The sequence below is a fragment of the Gambusia affinis genome, linkage group LG19, assembly GCF_019740435.1.
Source record: "Gambusia affinis linkage group LG19, SWU_Gaff_1.0, whole genome shotgun sequence".
NCBI classification, from domain to species: domain Eukaryota; kingdom Metazoa; phylum Chordata; class Actinopteri; order Cyprinodontiformes; family Poeciliidae; genus Gambusia; species Gambusia affinis.
The window spans coordinates 6,495,623-6,517,534 of record NC_057886.1 but is presented as its reverse complement, the minus strand read 5'-3'; the positions used below and the strand labels follow the sequence as shown (position 1 = coordinate 6,517,534).

The 21,912-nt window shown below is 41.9% G+C and overlaps 2 protein-coding genes across 3 annotated transcripts; one reads left to right on the top strand and one right to left on the bottom strand.

The window, feature by feature from the left end:
* Positions 1-274: 274 nt before the first annotated feature.
* On the top strand, positions 275-11,397 carry tefb (TEF transcription factor, PAR bZIP family member b). 2 transcript variants are annotated; one of them, XM_044100662.1, is made up of 4 exons: positions 275-560; positions 5,219-5,794; positions 6,581-6,798; positions 7,694-11,397. In XM_044100662.1, the coding sequence occupies exons 1-4, from the start codon at positions 455-457 to the stop codon at positions 7,907-7,909; spliced, it is 1,116 nt and encodes a 371-aa protein (XP_043956597.1). In that variant the 5' UTR covers positions 275-454; the 3' UTR covers positions 7,910-11,397. The 2 variants fall into 2 exon arrangements, with proteins under 2 accessions (XP_043956597.1, XP_043956596.1); XM_044100661.1 differs by lacking the exon at positions 275-560 and adding an exon at positions 3,430-3,948.
* Positions 11,398-14,345: 2,948 nt separating this feature from the next.
* Positions 14,346-21,614, bottom strand: LOC122822190 (protein Tob2). The gene is made up of 2 exons (XM_044100659.1): positions 21,362-21,614; positions 14,346-17,696 (listed from the first exon to the last, which is right to left on the bottom strand). Exon 2 carries the CDS (start codon positions 17,508-17,510, stop codon positions 16,311-16,313), a length of 1,200 nt encoding a protein of 399 aa, XP_043956594.1. The 5' UTR covers positions 17,511-17,696; positions 21,362-21,614; the 3' UTR covers positions 14,346-16,310.
* Positions 21,615-21,912: the final 298 nt, after the last annotated feature.

Below are 21,912 nucleotides of genomic sequence, written 5' to 3'. Positions count from 1 at the left end.
GATGACGCCGTAGCTCCGCGGTGCACTGCCTGCATCGGCCACTAGGAGTCACTGCTCGCCCCTAATGAAGCCCTGCTGTGGACCGCACGTGCAGACGTGCATGGTGTACAGAACCCAGCTTCCAGTCTATAAAATCCTGTTGTTTGTTGTTGCTCTGATGACCCGCCTCCCGCTTTCTGATTGGCTCTCCAGCTCAACTGAAAGGCCGCGCTGCCGAACCCGCGGAGTTCGGGGGCGTGGCTTCTGCCACTCATTAAATCCATAATACTTGGAGACATGCGGGCGTCCCTGTGATGCAGAGAAGTTAGTGAAAAGTGATAGAAGTGACTTGCAGAGCGCATATACTGAGGTTGCTTCGTATTTTGAGGATCTTCTTCTGAGTGGGAGCAGTTTTTGTTATTTTTGTTGGGAGTTTCTTTTCTTGTCGACAAGAGCAGGTGCGTCACAGTCCATCATGTCAGCAATGAGTGAAATCCTCTTTGGAGAGAGAAGCGAGATTCCTGATCTCCTAAAAGCCCTGGCTGACTATCCCTTCTCTTTACCAGCTTTTGATGAGATCGGTGAGTTGTTTTTTTAATGCTGTTTGTTAATTATTTCATTCATAAAAAGTTTGCATCGATCTATGTTTTTTTCTTTATAGCCTACTTTAAACGTTTTAATGCCATTTTAAGTGGAGCTATACTCATACTGCGGGGTTCTGTAAAGCCTAACTATACACTTTTATGTTAGACTTCTACTATTTACATTACTTGTAAAGGGTTGCGTTAAGTATCTCCATATAACCAGAAATTATTAATTTTAAACAATCATGATGGTGACATTACTTTGTGACGGTCTAAATATTTTTTTTCTTGTTGTTTTCTGTGATTTGAAATTGATGCAGTTTGCGCTCATAAGGTCTAAGTAAAAAAATAAATTAAAACAAAGATTTATACTGTACTGGGAAATAATCTGCGATTCATTAGTTCACAGTGCAACAGACGCAGGTGAGTATTGAGTGTGGCTCACTTAGAAGTGTGCAAATACGTCCTCTCCTCATGACCTGCCGTGACATTACCAGATTGCAATCTTTCAGCTTATGGTGACAACATGGCCACCCGAAGCTGATGCAACAAAACAGAAACAGCCTTCACTCGGGCTACACTTTGTGTTTGATTTCTACTCAAAGTTAACTTTTCAAAATCACACTCTTCTGAACATTACGACGGTCAGATAAGTCATTCATTTGCTCTGCAACTTTCAGATTCCTGTAATCTGTAGCCCCCCAAAAAACCCAAGACAAACAAACAAACAAAAAAACAAAGTATTTTGCAGACATCACACTTTATCAGTTAGTTTGAAGTTTAAAAAACCCACATTGTTGTCTTTTGCTTGGGTACTGAGACTATATCTATGTGTGTGAATTGATCCTCTCATTATTTGATGTCTCCGAGGATTACAAAACGGAAAACGTATGAATGAATAGCACCAGCTGCTTCTGTTTTTTGAGATCCAGTGAAACACATTGCAACAATTGTCAGAGTGATTAGGAATGTTTTTAAAAGTATGCAGTGCAGGGCCGTTTCAGCACTGGATAGCTCCCCGTGTTGCTAAGTCCAAAGGCAGCACTGCTGTTCTCTTCAAACGGTTCTCTTAACCCTCAATATGGCAGATTGTCACATCATCTGCCAAGCTGCACACATGCTGCGCAGAGAAAGTAATATGCTTTAGAAGTAGAACTAGGTATTATATTCTGCTGCTGTTCTTTATACTCGGTTTAACGAAGGCAACCATATTTCTGTCACGCAGTCTTGTTAAGCAGTTGGAAGAGGGAATCTTTAACTTTTCAGTAAACACCAGTAGTTATAAATGCAACACCTCCCCCCCTTTTCATTCTAAGTGTTATCACTCACTCTTGCCCTGCAGAAAAGCAAACTGCATACTTTTCTTTTCTGCTACCGTGAGACTGAAGAATTGTGTAAAGAACAAGAAAAAAAAGAGGAGAAATGTCACTGGAGTACAAGTGATGCTTCTGAAGGGTTCGTGAAAAAATGCTGCTGGGAATTGATTAAATCGCTCACCTGAAATAGCCCAAATCTTCCCCACAATCATCAGCAGATCTTCATTATTCTTGTCTTTAAAATGTCAATGCGGATTTCATTACTATGAATGCAATGATCAAGTCGCTTCTTCTCAAATTTCTTTACAGTAATGCTATCCTTAACATTTGTATACCGGGTAAAAATATGAAACAGTTTCCCACAATTTTTAATAGCTCCTAGCTTTTTATTTGTTCTACATTTATTAAGTAATACAAGTATGAGACGTTGATGTTAGTCAATTAACTAGCCTGCATTCTGATGCTTCACAGATATGTTAGCTGTTGTTTGGCAACTGCAGTTTTACAACAGCATTCCCTTTAATAAGAGCGAAGGCAGATGCTTATATAGTTTCAGCACCCTTACTGTTTCTCTAAAGCAGAAATATTGTATTTTTTGTAAGCAAAAAGAAGGCCGTAAAGCTTCGTTTTAGCCAGCTGGCTAGCAGTGTGCAGGCTGGGAGGCCTGCCGGTGTTAGCTTGACTCAGGTGGACAAAACTCTGATTCACACTGGCTGCACTTTTTCTGGCATTAAATGTCTTAAAACAGTAAAAGGCTTCCATAGATTTGGATCACCTATTGAAACCTTTTGAAACAGGTTCTGGTGTTATCTGATCGCGTGGTGTTATGAAGACGGCATGGTTTACAGGCCACATTGCTCTGCGTGGCATTCATGAACCAGCTGCTGCCTGGGGAATTTCCTGGCCTCCTTTCAGCCTGGACTAGCAGCTTGTTTATCAGGCAGCTATTATTAATGGCGTAAACGGATACAGGCAGTGAAGGTGGGTTGAATACCCGTGACGAGCAGAAAGGTGTGTGAAAACGTGAGCGTCCGCACTTTAAATTCAAAGTCGAATGTTTTCATTTTCGGGAACTAGAAACAAATCTGCGAACATAAATTTCAAAACAAAAAATAAATAAAAAGTTAGTAAGTGAATGACGTCTGTTGTGCTCTTCCAGTGTCCTCGCGCTGGCCTGGTTGTTTTTAATCCGTGAGCACGCGCGTCCTTGCTGCTGTTCTCCTTTTCCCACACGTGCGGAGGATCTGAAGCCACGCCCCCTCGACAGCTTGCGCTTTCACGTGAGCGAAGGCGAGGGCGGGCCGCACGTGTTTGTCCACGAGTGTCCCGTTCTTGAGAGAGAAGTCACAGCAGACAGCCTGTGTTTTTGGGAGAGCTGCTGACTTGCAACCTTGGCTGCACGCCACACGCAAACAGCTTTAATTAATTAATTTATTTTTCTCTCATTATCTCTGCGGGTTTTGTCCAGTCTAGTGAGTTTATATTTTTGTTTTTAGCGCTATTTTTATTGAAAAAAAACAACAACCATGTTCAGATATCTACATATTCTTACAATTTGTACACGTGGTTCGTGATATTATTCCATGTACATTATCTTTCAGCGTTTATTACCTGTAAGACAGAGTAGCTCCCACAACAAAAATGAGACACTGATGCATATTCATGTTCAAAAGCAGCGACAACCAATCAGCTCCTACTATTTCCCCTCAGTAGGCGGGACGCGCGCTCATGAATATCCAATGAGCGCGCTCGGTGGGTACGCAGAACGAGACGGTTGTGAAGCCTATTAGACACGTCTTATTATTGATAAAGAAGGTCCAGCATTAGCAGTGGTTGAAGAAAAAGTGGGAATTTGTGTGGAGGGCTTTTTATCACCGTGGTTCTGGACCCAGCATTAGCGGCCAACTCAGTCTTCGTCTGCCCGTAGCCTTGGCACGGAACAATGCCTGGCAAAGCCGAGGTGGCATTGGCGCTCCCAGCCGCAGCGGCTCCTCAGAAGTCCTACCCTTTTGTTTTAAAGAAGATCATGGACATCCCACCTCCTAATATCCTGGAGGAAGGAGACGACGGTAAGCTGCCGGTGTCAATTTAAGGAGTTTTACAGGGCTTTTATTTTAAGGTAACAGAACTAGTTCACGCACACACTTCTCGTGTGCTACTTAGGGATCATTATGTGTGCGTTGTTAGTATAACGGCGTTGGTGATGGAGTGGCTTGTGTGCCATGTGTTGCTCAAAGCCTGTTTCATCTGAGTCTGGGGTTGGGGAGGGGGGACGCGTCAAAAGAACAAAAAGTTCCCACTTCTCTGGGTCGCTCTGAAGCCAATAAAACCACTCTGTAAGGACGCTTCCAGAGGGAGAAACGGCTTGGCTGTTTTATCCAACTCATACTTGAAATGTTCCATTTGATTTTCTCAGCTCAGACTGTGTCGCTTTGTGTCTAAGGCTATTTATGCGGAAGGTCCATGATCTGACTTCCGTGACGGCCCATGCTGTAATGTTCCGCTCTCTCCGGCAAGCGTCACTGACAAACTATTTGATTGGGACCCTCCTTTATTTACACGGTTTTTGACTGTATGTGACACCACCCACTTCCTGTTCATGTTTAAATACACCTCTGCTGCTGTGCATGTGTGTACAGTTAGAAACAGAAATTGCATACTTATTAAAGCCGACGGTCGGACCTTTCTGCTAAATGCGCTAGTTTGTCACCAATGAAACAAACTGTCATTTTTCTTTTAATGTTTTGCTTTAAAGCGTGTCCCACAAAGATAAAATTGACCTTTCTGAGCGCCAGATCGCCCATGTGTGTAGTGACGTCACACCAGGCAGCGTCACACCATTCCTTGCTCATCTTTTTAATCAAAACCCTCCCTTAACCAAGTTTTCTTGTTCTGTATCCTGTACATTTCCATCAAAAGATGAAGTAGTTTGTTTGTTTTTTTTACTTCTTTAAGAAAACTTTGGAAATCATAGAACGCATGAACACGGTTTGTGATGTGAAGCAGGACAGACTGGACTGGACCGATTTCACAATCAAATATTTTCAACATTCCTGCTGATAGAAGTGGTTTAAAACGGTCCAGTCAAATCATTCGATTAAGCATCACTGTCCAAAACGAGGAGCCAAGGCTGGCCGTATTAAATGTACTGAATCTCCTCACTGACACTCCATGTAATGGCAGTCTTTAATAAATAACATATAAATCATAATTATAAGAAAAGCATTTAAAATGAAGTAATGACTGTAATGTTTATGGTGAGCTGTTCTGAGATTTAAAGTGATCTTTGATCTCCACTGGCTTAATAACTTTCACTTTTTTCTTTTGCTCTTTACGCAGAGTTAGAGAAGGAGAAGCAGTGCTCATCGGAGGATGTGGATGGAGGAGGTGGTGTGGCCTCCAGTGCTGGTGGAGGCTCTAGAGGAGCAGGAGGTGGAGGAGGAGGAGGTGGTGGAGGCGGTGCAGGAGCGTCGGCCTCCCTGACCCCAGCCATCTGGGAGAAGACCATTCCTTACGACGGCGAGACGTTCCACTTGGAGTACATGGACCTGGACGAGTTTCTCCTGGAGAACGGGATCCCGGTGAGCCTGGAGGAAGAGGAGCTACAGAGGACTCTGGCCTCCGTGGAAACCAAAGGCAAACCCGCTCCCAAGGCCGTCGCCATGGCTCCCGCTGCACCAGTCTCTGCCTCTCCGACCGCCGCCAAAGTCCCTGCCTCAGCACCGCCCGCCGCGCCTCCCTCCGACGCCCCTTCGGATGCAGAGGAAACCGTGACGGTCACAACGTTACTGCCCGCCAAAATAGAAGAAGACGAAGAAGAAGAAGTGGAGGAGGAGGAGGAGGAGGAGGAGGAGGGACAAGAAGAGGAAGCTTTGACTGAGGAAGCTCCAGCAGAAGTGAAAGGGAAGAAAACAGGCAAGTGATGGAATCCTTCATTTATTTCTTACTGTTTGGATTTACTCCTCTTCTATAGATCCTGAATTAGACTGAGCAGAAAACTACAGTTTAGTTCCATAAATAGTGAAAGCTGGAATTTTTCCTGTACTTGTAGACCGACATCTCCTTGTAGGTTTCACTTTGGTGCACGGAGTCCCTTTGCATACGTAAATAGCCAAATAGTCAAATCAGCGGCCAGTCAGTCTACAGCGTTCAAACTTCCACCAAATAAGGCGGTTATTACACTAAGCTCTGAATCTGAAATTATTTACAAAAGGAGATATCAAAAATTAGACGTAAAGTAGATTAAATAACAAACTACGGCTGGTTACCATATTAGAAAAAGGACAAGTCACTCAAAGTACTAACACATATTGACGATGTAGTTTTACATACAGAGCCTTGCTAAACTATTCATTCCTGTATCGTTTTCCCCCATTACGTTTTGTCACGTTACAAATCAACTTCAATGTATTTTATGTTAATTTTACACGACAGAGAAAAACAAAATGGCTCCTGTGTGAAATGTGGAGATTTAGTTGAAGGTATGCCACAGGTTTCACATTTTCAGTTTTAAAACATTTTATTAGCCATTCATCATTCTACTTCCACTTTAGTTATGTTATTTAGTGCATATCGTATCTCAATTTCACAGTGGAAGGCAATGACTAATTTAATCCTCTGTTGATTTTTCGTAAACATCGATATGTTTGACATCATTTGATCTCTTGCCTCCCGACTCAGTGTTTCCCTCTGAACCCGCAGACAGTAAAGGTGCAGAACGAAACACGCCCTCCCCCATCGACCCAGACGCCATCGAGGTGGACGTCAACTTCCAGCCGGACCCCACAGACCTGGTCCTGTCCAGCGTTCCTGGGGGAGAGCTGTTCAACCCCCGCAAGCACAAGTTCTCAGACGAGGAGCTGAAGCCCCAGCCCATGATCAAAAAAGCAAAGAAAGTGTTTGTTCCTGACGAGCAAAAGGTAGGCTAGATCCAAATATGGCTTCCCTAAATCTAAAAACAGGTGGTCTTTTTTATGGGCCAGAGTTTAGAAGAGTTTAATAAGAAAGCCAACATGTTTTTTTGGGGGGTTTTTTAGCTTGTTTGCCTGGAAATGGAACAACTTTTGAGTTATTGTTGTTTAATATGACCAATTATCTTCAGTCTTTGTTTAGTTGTTATAATTAGTTCAATTTACTTGTCAAAACCAATTGGCATTGTATGATCACTAGAATTTTAATTTCATGACGGCAAATTAGGGACGTCATATAATGTTCTAGAAAAAACTGAAATTTCTGAGATTAAAAAGTAAGAAATTTACTAGAAAAAATATTAATCTAAAAAAATGTTTCCTGGAAAAACTCGGAAAAATTGTCGGAAATATGAAATTGCAGAACAAATTTTGGAAAATTTACAAGATTATTCTCAAAATTTGAAAAATTTTCAACTTTTCAAACTCAGAAAAAAAGAGAATAGTCTTAGACATTTAAATTTAAAAATGAAAAAAAAAATACTATTAAAAAACTAAGATTATTTTTAGATTAATCTCAGAACCTTTCTGGAAAAAAATTAGAAAATCTGAAAATTTCCAAAATGTAATTTTTTGGGGGAAATTTTTTAGATCAATCTCAAAGTTTCTGAGTTGTTTCTAGCAAATTTCTGACTACTCAGACTCAGAAATTTTCCATTTTTTTCCAGAAAGTTTTTGAGAGTCTCCTCTTTTTTTTCTATTTACTATCCACTACTGTGCCATCATACTTTTCAGATTCAGTTACATACATACAGTGCGAACCCTATCATACACTCATGATTGGTAAAATGCGAGAAGCATCCAGTCGTTAACTTTGAGTCCTTATGTTTTTCACTAATTCCGCCAGGATGATAAATACTGGTCCAGGAGGAAGAAGAACAACCTGGCAGCAAAGCGTTCCCGCGACGCGCGGCGACTGAAAGAGAACCAGATCACGGTGCGGGCTTCCTTCCTGGAGCGGGAAAACGCCGCGCTGAGGCAGCAGGTTGCTGAGCTGCGCAAGGACTGCGGCCGCTGCAAGAACATCGTGGCCCGCTACGAGGCCAAGTATGGGCCTCTGTAAAACACAAAAACAAATCAGAAAAAAGTAGAAAAGAAACGGCGACGAAAAAAGAAGAACGAAATAAAAAGAAATCTAGAATCCAACGAGACAGAAGCAGAACTCCCTTCCCCGCAGAATCCCAACACGAGACACAAACCTAAATTTGCAATGTTGTCTTCACCGACCTCCGGTCGAGCGCCAGCTGACGTGATGATGCTGGAGGTTTGGACACACGCTGTCAGGTGATGGGGGTGCGACGGGAGCGGTGGTCGCAGGAAGGCCTGTGGAGAGCGCCTGGCTCCTACACTGAAAGAAGTGGTCGATTGGGGGTGTGGAAAAAGTCATAGTGTACAAAAAGAGGAAAGCTGGTGCAGCATAATCTCTCTCTATCTCTCTCTCACACACACACACTTCGGTTTTTATCACCACACACTGCTTCTTGGAGGACCAAGTCGTGGACAGGCTCAATCAGGCTAATTAAACGAGCCGGAGTTAGCTTCATGCCGGTACTGCTAGCAGGGCAGGCTGCTATCGGCGGGCTTCAGTCCCAGTTCTTCCCCGTGTACACGTCGTGTTTTTGTGTGTGCTTAGTGTGTGTAACTCATCATTGCACTTTTTCCTCTTAAAACACACACACACACACACACACACACACACACACACACACATTAGCTGTGTGAGAAGAGGTAGCCGTTAGCCGCCTAGCTCACTTTTAAACCGCAGAAGGAGGATAAAAACAGTAGCTCCTCATAGAGGATTATAAGAGGGTGTTGAAGTCTAATAAATTCCGAGTTGTATAAAAATGAAGACTTTACAAATCAAGAAAGAAAAGTCAATTTTTATGTCAACCAGACGGTCAAAGCTTGACGAACTCAGAGGCCCTCATTCGTGGAGGGGTATGTTAAAACGTAGAGATGTTTATTTTACTGCACACTGCAAGTAGAGGGCGCTAGAGTCACTATCTCCCCACCAAAGGTGTCGTGACACGGGATTGATTTCTTCTCTTTTTTCCCCCCTAAACATGTAGCCAGGGCCCAGAGCCCGCGTGCTTGTAAATAATATGATTTTGTTTTCCTAAGACAGGGACTATGAAAGGTGTCTTTGTTAAACCAATAATATCCTAATGTTTGCCAAATAACGAGTGCTGTATTCTTACTGATGGTAATAACACATCTGTTAATTGTGGTGTACGAAACCAGTTTTTTCATTCTTCAAGAAACAGCTATACTATGAAAACCAATGACCGAGCAGGGAATTCAATGGATAAACTGTTTTTGGATGTTTTTCAAACAGATTTCTAAATGTCTGTTTTTTCCTCCTGGATATATAACGCTCTGCTTTACCTCATTCAGCGTGTCCTACCAGGGCCAGTCCAAGGTTTTTAGTAGAACTTGACACAAGGCCCCTCTTGCAATTAAGACTCACAAGCATAATTAAAAGACATTTAATTTGACAATCTGGCTGGTAGAGACTGAATTGTGCATGAATGTGAGCTCCACCTCAAATGTTTTTTAAAAAATGTCTTAAAATTTTATTTTAAAAAAACCTTATAGAATTTTAAAAATCAGATGTATTACGACTTATAATGAAATAGAAATTATTAAATTAGCAGCAATAAATTGCTAGCATGACCATCAAACTAAATTTCCCCTTGTATGAAGACATAACACATTTTGTATGTTGTTTTTAAAAAATAAAACAACTTTAAGGTCATTTTAAAAATGTAAAGCTATTAAAAACACATCATTAGTTTTAAATTGCGACTCCAACATAGCTATGAAACTAAATGTATATTTCTTTTTTTTACATATATAAAAACATGATTGAAATTAATTTGAAAATTTAAAACTTTGAAAGTTCTCTTCAGCTTAAAACTCTAACTACTGCTCGTGTAAAAGTCAGGATTTCTCATAAACATGACTGTAAACATTGGCTTCTGACTTCTATCAGCTGGAATTAGTGTGATAGTGAAAGGGCTCTTGGGGGCCCCCTGCTGGCCTGGGGGCCCAAAGCAGTGACTTAGCCTGGCCACTCTACTTCCGATTCCGATTGGATACATTTTAGTGGAGCTAAAGTTGGCTTGGCTGAAGTAGAAAGCACATAAGCGGCAGGCTAGTACTTAATGGGGCAAACTTTGTTTAAATTCCCTTTTGCTAAAATGGCCGAACCTGTTTCTAATTCCGCATCACAGACTGTTAGGGGTTTCTACATTTTGTAATCGGCTGGTTTGGGCTCCTTCTCACCGTACTCCTGGAAAGATAATTAATGTGGCAATAATACTCTGTTATGTAATGCCTGTTTAATTTTAAGTAACGATGTTATGTGTAAAAACTTGCTAAATGACGTACTAAATAGAAATGTCCCCAAGTCGTCGTGCTTCCAGTTTTTGGTCTTCTTTCCTTAAGAATCCTAATGCATGAAATCCAGTAAAGCTTGTCTTTATTTTCTCTTGTAAGTGTCACACCAAGTGTACTTATGTCTGTAAAAACCATCACTAAATATAGGATGTGTTTTTGGATGCCTGAGATACTTACTCTGTAAAACAAACAAACAAAAAAAACAACAATAATGATAATTTAAAAAGTCCTCTGCTGCTTATGATGGGCACAACAGCACCATCTGTCTCAGCTGAAAGCGGTATCTTTTTTCTAACTATTCTAAGAGTTGACTTCGATTTGCTGCAAATTGAATTATGTCAACAGTATACACTGGATCAGTCGGTGCTTTCTGTGTTTTCATAAAGGGTAATGACGTTCTCGGTGGCGTAGTATAAAAGACATTTTCAGAGCAGCGTGTGTTTTCCTTTATGCCTTTTGGACAGTGCAAACATTTTGTTTTTCCCACTTAATGGAAAACACGTTTCTCTGAAAAAAAAAAAAAGGGGGGGGGGGGTTGAAATTTAATGCCATTACAGGCGCTTTTAGTATAAAATAAAAATATAAAAATATGTTACGCACAGCATGTAGCTGTCTCTTTTGTTCTGATGTGAAGCACCTTAAAAAATAACTTATAATGTAAGAAATGACATGAGATTAAAACATGTTAAAGATACTCAACTGGCAGCTTGTATTATTTTTCAGGAAAGGAAAATAGTCGATTATTGCCACACATCGATCCTCCGTCTTTAACCAAATCTTTTATCGTTTTGTGATCAAGATCTTGAACGTTTTCCAAGATGTTCCAAAGAGAGGACACACAATAAGACAGTAATGCTACTAGTTGAAAATCTGGAGCTGAGTTTAATTTCTCAAATATGAACAAGTTCCACCCGGTAACCAGGCTGGAATGCAAAATCTGAATCAATTCAATATTATTGTTTACTTGTCGTAGCGCTCCTGGGAAAAGAAATCGTCAAATGTTTCAATGTGTTTTTTGCTTTCTTCTCTCTTTTTTTTTTTTTTTTTTTTATAAACATGTTTTTGTAATCCCACTATCTGATACATGCAGCTGTCATAATATGTAACTGTACCTTGTTATATGCATATAAAATAAAGTGGAATTTAATGACATGTGGACTCCGGTTGTGATTTCACCGGATCAAATGTGCCTGTGAGGACTTCTAATTAAACCAGTGACAACTCTGATTGCAACAATTTATTCTGCCTCCTCATAAATGTTTTACCGCACACAGTTTCCTTAATGAATAAAGCTAATTTACCGATTTGTCAAACAGTTTAAGGTATTCCTTGTTGACTCACCACATGGGGTAAAAGTGTGACAATTGTTTAGTAAAAAAAAAGTCTGACAACAAACAATATAATTCAATAGATTTTTAGAACTTGAACTTTAAGTAAAAACCGACTGATTTAATTATGCTTACATGGTGCAATTCTTAGAGAGGAAATTATTTGGCAATTAAAACCAGGGAGTGGGGGTATAATTTAATATTGATAAAATACAATTCAACTCTACTTTTAATAATAATTTTGAGTTACTAGTTTTTAAATACGTAAAATGCAGTTACAATTTTTATTAAAGCAACGTAATAATATGCAAAGCTACACACACTTTTTTTTTTAGTTAAGTTTAGTTTAGTTATATTTTTTTGTAAATATTAATTTATCCCAGTCACACGTTTTTGAGTGTAGTTGACTCTTTAAAAACATCGTCTTCAGTGGAATAGTGTGTAAACAGCCAAGCTGGAAGTGCGTTGGGCTCGGGGGCCCTGTTCAACTTCGAGCCGCCCCTGCTACTGAGAAACAACAAAGAAACAGTTTTGTAAGGCGGACTAAGGTTTCATCCCGAACGCTTTTCTGCGAAGCGCAATCATCCCGAGCACACACATCCGACATGGGGTCACATTTATCCTTTCGGGAAGCCGTTTCTTCTCTGTTTTTTCGTCCATGTCCTCCCTGGTGTCGGCGCTCGCCGCTCATCAGTATTCCAGAGGAGTAGGAGATGTTGCGTAATGATCACATCGGCACACACGGCGGAGCCGCGTTGCATAACAGCAGCAGCCTCAAAGACAAGCGGGATGTGTGTGTGTATGTGTGTGTGTGTGTGTGTGTGTGTGTGTGTGTGCGCGTGTGGTGAGGTTTGGGAGAAAAGAACTGAAGGCAAACCAGATGGATAAGGAAAGGAGGGAGGGCGAAAAAACTTGCCTCCATGTTTTGCATGTTGATGTTTTCACCCGTACATTTTGGTCTGCAGCGCTTCCCTCAGATCAACGAGCCCAGCCATTTTTTTTTTTATTTTTTTTTTTGATAGATTGACAGAGTGCTGGCTGATGAAATGTAAAGTAATATCTGCTGGGACGAATCCAGCTGATGTGGGTGGTGATTGGTGAGCAACCTGGGTGCTCACCATCCAAGAATCCTCAATTATTTTTTTATTTATTTATTTTTGCTTTGAATTATTGATCAAACGTTGGCTTGAATTTGTTTACTGCGATGAGAGGACTCGTTACTGCTTCAATCAATCATGCAGGAAGCTAATGTTTGATCGGCGAAAGACTCAGCTTTTAAGAAGGGGAAGAAGAAGAACGACAAGAACGCGTTGGTTTCCATGCCCTTTTTTTTCTTCTTTGCCAGTCTTGGTTTTTTATTATAAACTTAAAAAAAGAATCTGATACAATAAGAAACTGCAGTAGTAACCCCCCTTCCCCCCCCATTTCCCGAAGGGGCGGCACAGAAAACAGGTCATTGCATTTCCGGTAGTGAAAGGTTCATTGGACATCTACAGGGTGTACAGGTCAGATACAAAATAGGGGAAAAAAATTATAATAAAATACAGGGAGGAAACAGAGCACTATATATATATATATTATTTAAACTCTTAATCTATTACCTTTTACATGTTAAAGTTTACATAGAAAATAAGATTCTTTTTTTTATATCACAATTAAATAGTCCCAGGTGCAAAGTAAACTGCACAGAGTGGTACAAGCAAAGGACATCAGAATACAAAAAAATAAAAATAAAATTAACTTCTTCTTCTCCATCTTCATCAATTATCCACCCTGCTTTTAGAACAGCGTGCGTTTTAAACACCATCCAATGCAGGTTTTGCCACATCAAAAATACAGAAGTGAAGAAAAATCCATAACATTTTTCTGCTTTTCTTTCAGACATGCATGGATTTGAAAGTTTCCCTTTCCCACAGGCTACTTAAACCAGGGTGGGCAATTGCATCTGGACCACATTCACCTTATACTTCATGTTCTCCAACCTCAAGCGACAAACTGGAAGCAAATTCCTGGGGTTTGCTTTCTAGGGTGCAGAGAGGTAGAAAACCCCCCCTAGAATCTTGAAGGGCGGTGGCAGAATTACAGGACGAGCGTCAGCATACGCAAAGATGGAGGGTAATATGGCTTTCGTTCAAGAACCCAAAAAGGTTCCGGCGAGGAATAATAATAATAAAAATAAATAAATAAATAAAATGTGGGGATTTTTCTAACAAAATAAATCATGTTCAAGCAAAGAATGTAGTCACAATAAGCTGACTACAGCAACTCGCTACATGTTCCCCTGTTAACGTTTTTCGCCACTACAAACTTCAACGTAATTTTTGGCGAATACCCAATAGACTCTTCAGTTTTGTCTTTTCTTAAAAAGACACAAATCTGAAAAGTGCGTCACAAAAAGCACCCCACAAATACATTGAAGCTTGAAATGTGACAATGTAGAAAAGTACAAAAAAGAAAGGAGGAAAGAAAGAAAGAAAGAAAAAAAAAGCACTGTATGTCAGAGTGCAGATGGACAAAACACTTTAGGTTAAAGAAAGTACAGATATATATGTATATAAATTAAACAAGGGGACAGCAAAAAATCATTTTAAGTGTGATGATTTTTTTGGTTTACTTGTAAAATAGTACTATTTGCCCCAGGAGAGCACAGAGAGCGATATCTGCATTCTTTTTCCTGCACAGTCCTCACTGTAAACGTTCACTTCCAAAAACCCCAAAACTCAAGAAGAGAATACATTTACCCGTCTTTTACGAGACAAATGCTGTACAAGGTACAATACACATTCAATACTTTATTCTGTACATCTTTATTTTGTCTCAGTTTGCATATATTCATGACACGTTTCCCAAAGAAAAACTAAACAAACAAAGAAACAAACGAAAAAAAAAAGAAAAAGGGGGGTGGAGGAATGGATAACTTCAGGGCGTACAAAACTAAAGAATCTGAACATGAGAACTTTATATACACAATCCTGGAGTCACAATCCCCAACCGATACAAATGCAAAGGCTCATTTGAAGAGAAGAATAAAAAAACAAACATGAAATTAAACCGATAATTTAGAGAAAATATCCAGAATTTTTTCAAAAACAACAGCAACATAAATAAAAAACAAAACTTCAATTTTTGGGTCCGTATGCCAAATTTAATCTAAATTATAATGCAAAAAAAGTAAAATAGCAACAACTCAGGAAAAAATATTTAAGGGGAAAAAAAATGTCTGACGGAATCTGTCCAACACAATGAAATGCAAGTTAGGCTAATCTAACAACCGTCCAACGTTTTTCAGGTCATCTGAATAAAAAAAAAAAAAAAAAAGTGCAACGACGAAGCGAGGGTAAGCGATGGGTTTGGCGCTGATGGCTGCGGTGACATCAGGAGACCCAGTGATAAAGTGCTGAGCAGCTGGACATGTGGAGGTTAACCTTTCCCTGCGGTAACCAATGACAACATACAACGCTGGGAGAGAGAGCCACACATCCGACAAAGCCGTGCACACAGACATCGGTTCTTTATTCATAGTTATTTCTCTCCCTCTTTATTTTATTTATTTATTTTTTTGCAGCTGAGAAAAGACTGAGCAACCTGGGACTTTACAGGGATTTTTTATTTATTTATTTTTTAAGTCTTGCAACAGCTTGAGAAGGAGACAGCAGGAGAATTTCAAGAGGAGAGCAGAGAGTAGTGTAGTGTTTCAGATTCACCGGAAACGTGCTCTGGGTTTCAACGCGGGACGCGCGCGCTTTCCAGTACGCCCCGGACGACGCAGAGGCAACGCGCTCGTCTAGAAGTTTCTCTCCCCCTCTTCCTCCATGCAGAGGAAAAACCTCTCCTTCATAGTCAAAGTCATGCTAAGCCATTTATCACAATCCGCCGCCGCCGCTTGGGCTGCTGCATCCCCTCCCCAACCTCCTGCTCCTCGCCCGTTCACCTTCACACTCTGCTGACTGGAACATCGTGCGCGTCGATGCGTGTGGTGCATTTTTTTTTTTTTTTAAATTAGAGGTATCAGCATTGTTAAAACTGGAATTTATTTCTCATTTACATTCAAAAAGGTTTCCTCCAGCAAATTTCCCCTTGACAGACAATACGTTCTCCAGTGCTGCCCTTTCCCTCCGCTCGCCCATCATTCATTCCCCCTCATTCAAGCCGCTGATAACAAGCATTGCGTCCGACGATAACGGAGACAAACAACCCTTCCCTCGGTCGAACCACAACAAAACAGAGCAGGACTACACACACACACACCCACACACACGCACACACCCACACACACACACACACACACACCACCCCACCTTCTCCTGCGTATTTGTGGCAAGTAGGGCAGAGCAGATTGCGGAGCAAAGTGCTGAGTTTTCCACAGCAGTCGTTCCCTGCAGGACTTGGCAAAGTCCTTTTTTTTCACAGCATGACAGTGCAGTGCAAAATGAAGCTGCTCTAGAGACGGAGGAGTGGGACATAAATGTTTCACGTCACAAAAGAAAAGTAGAAAGAAACTCTCCCCCCCTAACCATCAATGTTGACGTGAAGGAGAACAGAAATGAGTCCAGGCAAAATTAATGTCATGTAGAGATATACATAACAAACGGAGATGTGTGTCATCATTATTTTTAATCTCTGTAGCAAAACCCACTCTTGATGCGTGTTAGCATTATGATATCTTGTTAGAAAAACTGAAAACAAGTGGGGAGTCACCCATGTCTGCGTCCAAGTGTTTTTGTTCCAGACGAAGGCTTAGTTGGCCAGCACCACAGGCTGGAAAGACTGGTTTGGATATTGCAGGCTGTAGCTTCCTAAACCGTCAAACGACGGTTTCTCCACATAAGGGATTCCTCCGTTGCTGCTAAGGATGCCCACGCTTTGAGGAGAAGGGCTGGCGAACGGGTCGAAGGTCGGATTGGAGCCGAGGCTGTGCGAGGGTTGGAAGGGGCTGGCTTGTGGCTGCATTGGTTGGGTGTCTGCGTCAAAGAAAAAGGAGCCCGGGGATCCTGGGTAGACGAACTCTTTGGCGCTGGGGGAGAGCTGGCTGGGGATCGGACCTCCAAGGGAGTGCAAAGAGAGCGACAGGGGCTTGTGCTTTAGCAGCTCTGGTGCCGAGATGGTGGTGGGAGAGCGGGAGAGCATCCTCTGCGAAGGCGGGACAATGACACCGGAGTTGGCCGGCGACCCGGCTCCAGTGCACTTCTTCATTTTGGTGGAACCGAATTTGGTGGCGGCGAAGCTTGCGGTGGTGAAGGTGATGGGCTGTGGACGGGCAGGAGGGAGGGCTTGAGGCGGCTGCTGAGTGGGGAGGTATGGCAATCCGCCACTGGGAGGAGAAGGGGAGGAGGTGTTGGATGAATGGACGCCAGGGTCAGTAGGTGTGCTGGAGCTAGGGTAGCTAAAGAGCCCAGGCTGAGCTGTCAGAGGTGTGGGAGAGCTCGACAGGGACGGCATGAGTGCTGGAGATGCTTGACTTCCAATTGGCACAAACACCTGAGCATCTGGATTAAATCCCAAGCTCTTGGCCTCCTCAGCCTCCGCCTCTCCTTTGCCTTCTCCGTTAACCGCCTCAGCCCTCTCGCTGTCACAACCGAGGCCTGGAGGGTCCTCCAGGTAAAGCACCTTCACTGCCCCCTTCTCTCCAATCTGGTAGGAAACCTCATAAGGGTCGATCCACACGCTGAGCTCCGCGGGGACATTAGCGCGGACCTCCTCTGTGTCCAGTCCACTTCTTTTGGCGGCTAGCTCCACCACAGGGTCCCTCGGCGCCCCCAAGTGGATGCAGCGGAAAGCGGATCCCCTGAGCGGGGCCTCGGGATACCAGTGTCCCTCAAAGCGGGAGACCAGTATCCTCTCCAGCTCCTCACCAAACAGGTCAGCCCGACGACGAGGCAGCTTGTTGTAAAGGTAGGACACGATAAAGTTGAGGGCCACCTTGACCTCTAGATGCATGGTTGCTTCCGGTTAGTGCCGTCGTGTGAGCAAAGTGGTAGAGGATGCTGTTGAAAAGGAGGCAGCACAGACGTACCTCCGGCTCACTGAAAAGTCGTTGACTCTTTTAGCGTCATATCGGCAAGGGCCTCTCAGAAGCAGGGTCCGTGGGTTGCTGGCTGTTTTTAAGTTCTCTAGACGTTCCAGCTGTGGAGACACAAGAAAACTGTGATTTTGATGTTCGGCAGAAGAATACAAATAAAACATCCCTGTGTGCTAGACTCGTCAAGTCTGAGCTACACAAAGTGCCTTTTGAATTTGGACAGAAGCTACACAACTCTGTCACCATAACAAGGTTCTGACATAATTCTGGTAGTAGCCAGTGTTTCCCCCAGCGTGTTATAAGCTTAGCAGGCCACCAGGCTTCACTTGTCCCCTCACCAGGCTAAGCGTTGTTTATTTTAAATAGGGTTTCATACACACACACACACACCAGTAAAAGCTGATTAAGCTAGGTTTGTAGTTGATTCACTGAACTGACGCAAACCACACCTGTCCATTGGCCTCTTAAACTTTTACGATGCCTGCTTGTGCACCTCTGAATTTTTGTTATTTTACATTTTAACAGAAAAGCCAAGTGGCTCACAGGTGGACTACAGTAGAGCCGCTACCAATGGGCTTAACAGGATTTAAGAGGGAGACCCTGGTAATAATAACAATAAACTTCTCTCCCTGAAAAGGTAGGAAGGTTTTTTTAGAGGACTTTTCACTTAAGTTAGTCAAGGCTGGACCATTTGATTAGCTTAATATTAGTCTGTGAAAATGAATGGCTCTCCTGGATTGGCTGCTTTGCAGATGGCAGCCATTAGCGTGTCAAGTAACAGCGACACAATATCCAACCTGCATTTTCTTTAAAATATTTTAGATATGCTCCATGACAAAAATAGATACACAAATAGGTGAATATTCTGTGAATAATTGGAGTTACATTCTTTAGAAATATCCATGAATAGGCTGGGGTCCACTGTAGTTATAAAATAGGGAAAAAAAAAAAAACAGAAACAAAATTAAACGCACAACAAAGCCTGAAAAGACAAACTCACACTGTTGAAAGGCACTGAAAATGTGAGTTTTAAATAGCTTAATCACAAATTGTCCTGTGATGTCGGAGTCGCGACTGAAAAGGCCTCTGAGCTTCAGCCTAGTGTTTGGTTCAACCAGCAGAAACGGGAAGCTAATTATTATACCACAGCTGGTTTTGTGCCTCGTCATTGTGGCCAAAAAAGGTCAGCTCTGGTCTGCTTTGACCAGAAGACAACAAAAAAGGACTTTGGCTTAAACCTGCCAGTAGAGTTTGATGGTCTCGATTTTGGACCAGAGGCTTAATTTCTTAGTTGGCATCATCAATGTCAAACTTGCTTTACTGCGGACAATGACACTGGTGTTCCAGTCTGGACTGATGTCTTTGTAATTCCTTGTTTCCTTCCGACTTTAACTCAGTTTTCTGTCACCCAAAAAGTGACAGTTTGGGTCAGTTGGGTTGTTCCAACAAGTCAATCGTCCCAAACACATCAGAACTGGTTTTTGGTGGCTAAAGCAGGCTGACATCAAGATTGTGGAAGGGCTGAAAATGTACAGACTATGCCGAGTCGACAGCAGGACACCGACCAGTTTAGATTAGCTCTACAAAATGTGATTATAAATGGGTTTAAATATCCAGTCAAAATATTGCAAATCATGTAGTTATCTGCAACATGCAGACAAACCATGTGCAGACATTAAAACAAACATTACTGGGGGTGTATGTAAATATAGTTTTGACTGTGAAGGTTAGTTAAAACTTTGTAAGTTTCTCTTTATGCACTCGATTTTTGTTTTAAAAATCTTTTGATGGAAACAAAAAGTAGCAATTTCAAAGGCTCTACATTATAAGCACCATGTTGTGTGTGACTCTCTCACTGGCACTGTACTTTAAAAATAAAAAAGAAAAGACATCAAAAATGCTAAGGTAAGAAGAGCTGCAATACGTGGAAGTTGATACAGATTCCAATAGTGAATGCATATCTGTATTTATTTGTGTTGAGAATAAATAATTAATCCGATGCCTGCATGTTGTGAGGCAAACATGACTCATTTCCTGAATCAGCAACTATAAATGGACCTTTCCCCTTTTCAAGTACATCAAATGCAAGACGCGCTGACGGATAAGAGCAGATGCTGCCTTTCTTCAGCTTCATAAATCCTGCATAATCTGAATGTGATCCCAGGAAGTGCTTCTGGGTTAACGCTTCACCAGGATCTGTTCACCAGCAAGGGAGCGCAAACTGAAATAACGGCGTGAGACACGGCAAAAACAGGGGAAAAAAACAAAACAAAAACAAAAACAAAGCAAAACCAGGAAGTGTTTTGTTACAGAAATCAGAAAATGGCAGGACACTTGACGGATGGAACACAACTTCCCAGCATGCACCTTCGTCCTTCCTCCCGAATCTGGAGGAAGGCACACACACACACACACACACACACACACACACACACACACACACGCGCACACACACACACACACACACGCACACACACACGCACACACACACACAAACACACACACAAACACACACACACACACACAGCAGCTCCTCACGTTTACCTCCCTGACAGATGGGGATTCAGCGGCTAAGATTAGGAAGGCGGCTCAGATTAAAGACAATTCTAGTGTTATTAGAGACAAAGCTGGCGCAGGCCGGCTGCCCGGCCGCAGTCAGTCAGTAAAGGCAAAATCCAAACTCTCCTTTCACATGACTTTGAAGGAGAAAGATGGGGGTAAGGGTTGTAGGAAAGAGCTATAAATAGGGGGGCTTCGTCTTTTTCGCACCGTCTGTGGAACAAATCCATCTCAACACGCCTCACTTGAAGCTAGTGTCATTGAAGAGAAGGATCCAGAAATGTGCCTTTACTATTGCATTTTGCACCCCATATGGTAGAGATGCTAGTAAATCGGACTCAAAATAACCTACAGTTTCCTGTTTTACCCATCAGATACAAGCTGGTTTTATTATTGCAGGGTCTGTTGTTGTAAGTCTGAGCGTCAGCAGGATCAGAGGTGTTGTGTTTGTTTACATGGACTCATTATGGAGCAGTGCTTGCTGCTATGAGTCAGGTTAAAGCCCACAGTGTTCAGTACATTCAATTAATACGAAAAAAAAACAAAACAAAACAAAAAACCTTTTAGAAGGATGATATTGAAAGGTAGTAGTTGCATAATAGAAGCTTCAAAATATTGAGATTTGTCTTGTGTCACATCTCTGCACCCTTTTTAATTGATTTACATATAAAAATGATAAAGCCAAAGCGTAGACAAATATGCAAACAGAAGAATGAACAACAAGTATATCTTAAGAGGTTTGCATGAACTGAGATAGAGGGAGATTAGTGTCGGACTAAAGCCACTGGAACAGAGAGTACATTTACTTAGCTGGTAGTGCAAGTGGAGGGTCCCTCTTTATTCTTTCTTTCTGGTTTTTTTTTTCTTTACAGAAATGCCACTGGAAATTAAATTGTAAAGCTAATGAAGTGCTGAGCAGCCTATCGAGGATGCGACCGACCAATGAGAGAGCCTGTCTCAGCATAAACATCCTCGAGGAAACATCCGCGGAACATACAGTTATAAGGCTGCGTTCAGACGATGTGCGGCTGGAAATGTGCATTAAATAGGAGGAAAACTAACAGACAAACGCTCAATTCAGTATCCGAGCCAAGCACAGCCTTTCCTTACAGACAGAGCTGTGGAAAAACACCAGCACATCCCAAAAGGATGCTCCACATAACGACATTAAGGAGAAATGTCTCCACTTCAACCACGTGTAGTTACTCACCTATCTGATAATGACGATGATGTCCGAGCTTGATTTGCTCTCTCTATATTAATTCCCGTATAATCAATTTGAATTCAAGGCGGAGGTGACAGTCCACGGGCTCGCGAGCTTGATGTTTTTCACCATACGTTTCGGTATTTTTTCCCCTTTTGCCACCGCAGCTCTAAATATCTGACGTACTTTGTCTCCCGGTGACACTTTGCTCTGGAGGTGTCCGCTGAAACTTTACTGTTTGACAACCCGGCGTATTTATACACTGTGAGTCGCCCACACCCCTGTGACGACAGGGACTACTTTTTTGCTCATCGTAAACGATACATACTTCTTTTTTATTATTATTTTGAGGACTTCTAGTAATCTACCAGTCATATATGATTACAGTTTCTCTCTAAGGCAATTGCTTTCAATAAATATGCAGTCTCATTGAAATAAAAGAAATACAAATATTATGCTTTTTTAGACAAAATTTTTGAAACGAGAAGAAAAATAGTGTCCAATTTTGGCATATAGTATATAGTATTATTTTTGTAGGCGCTAGCTTACAGGGCGGA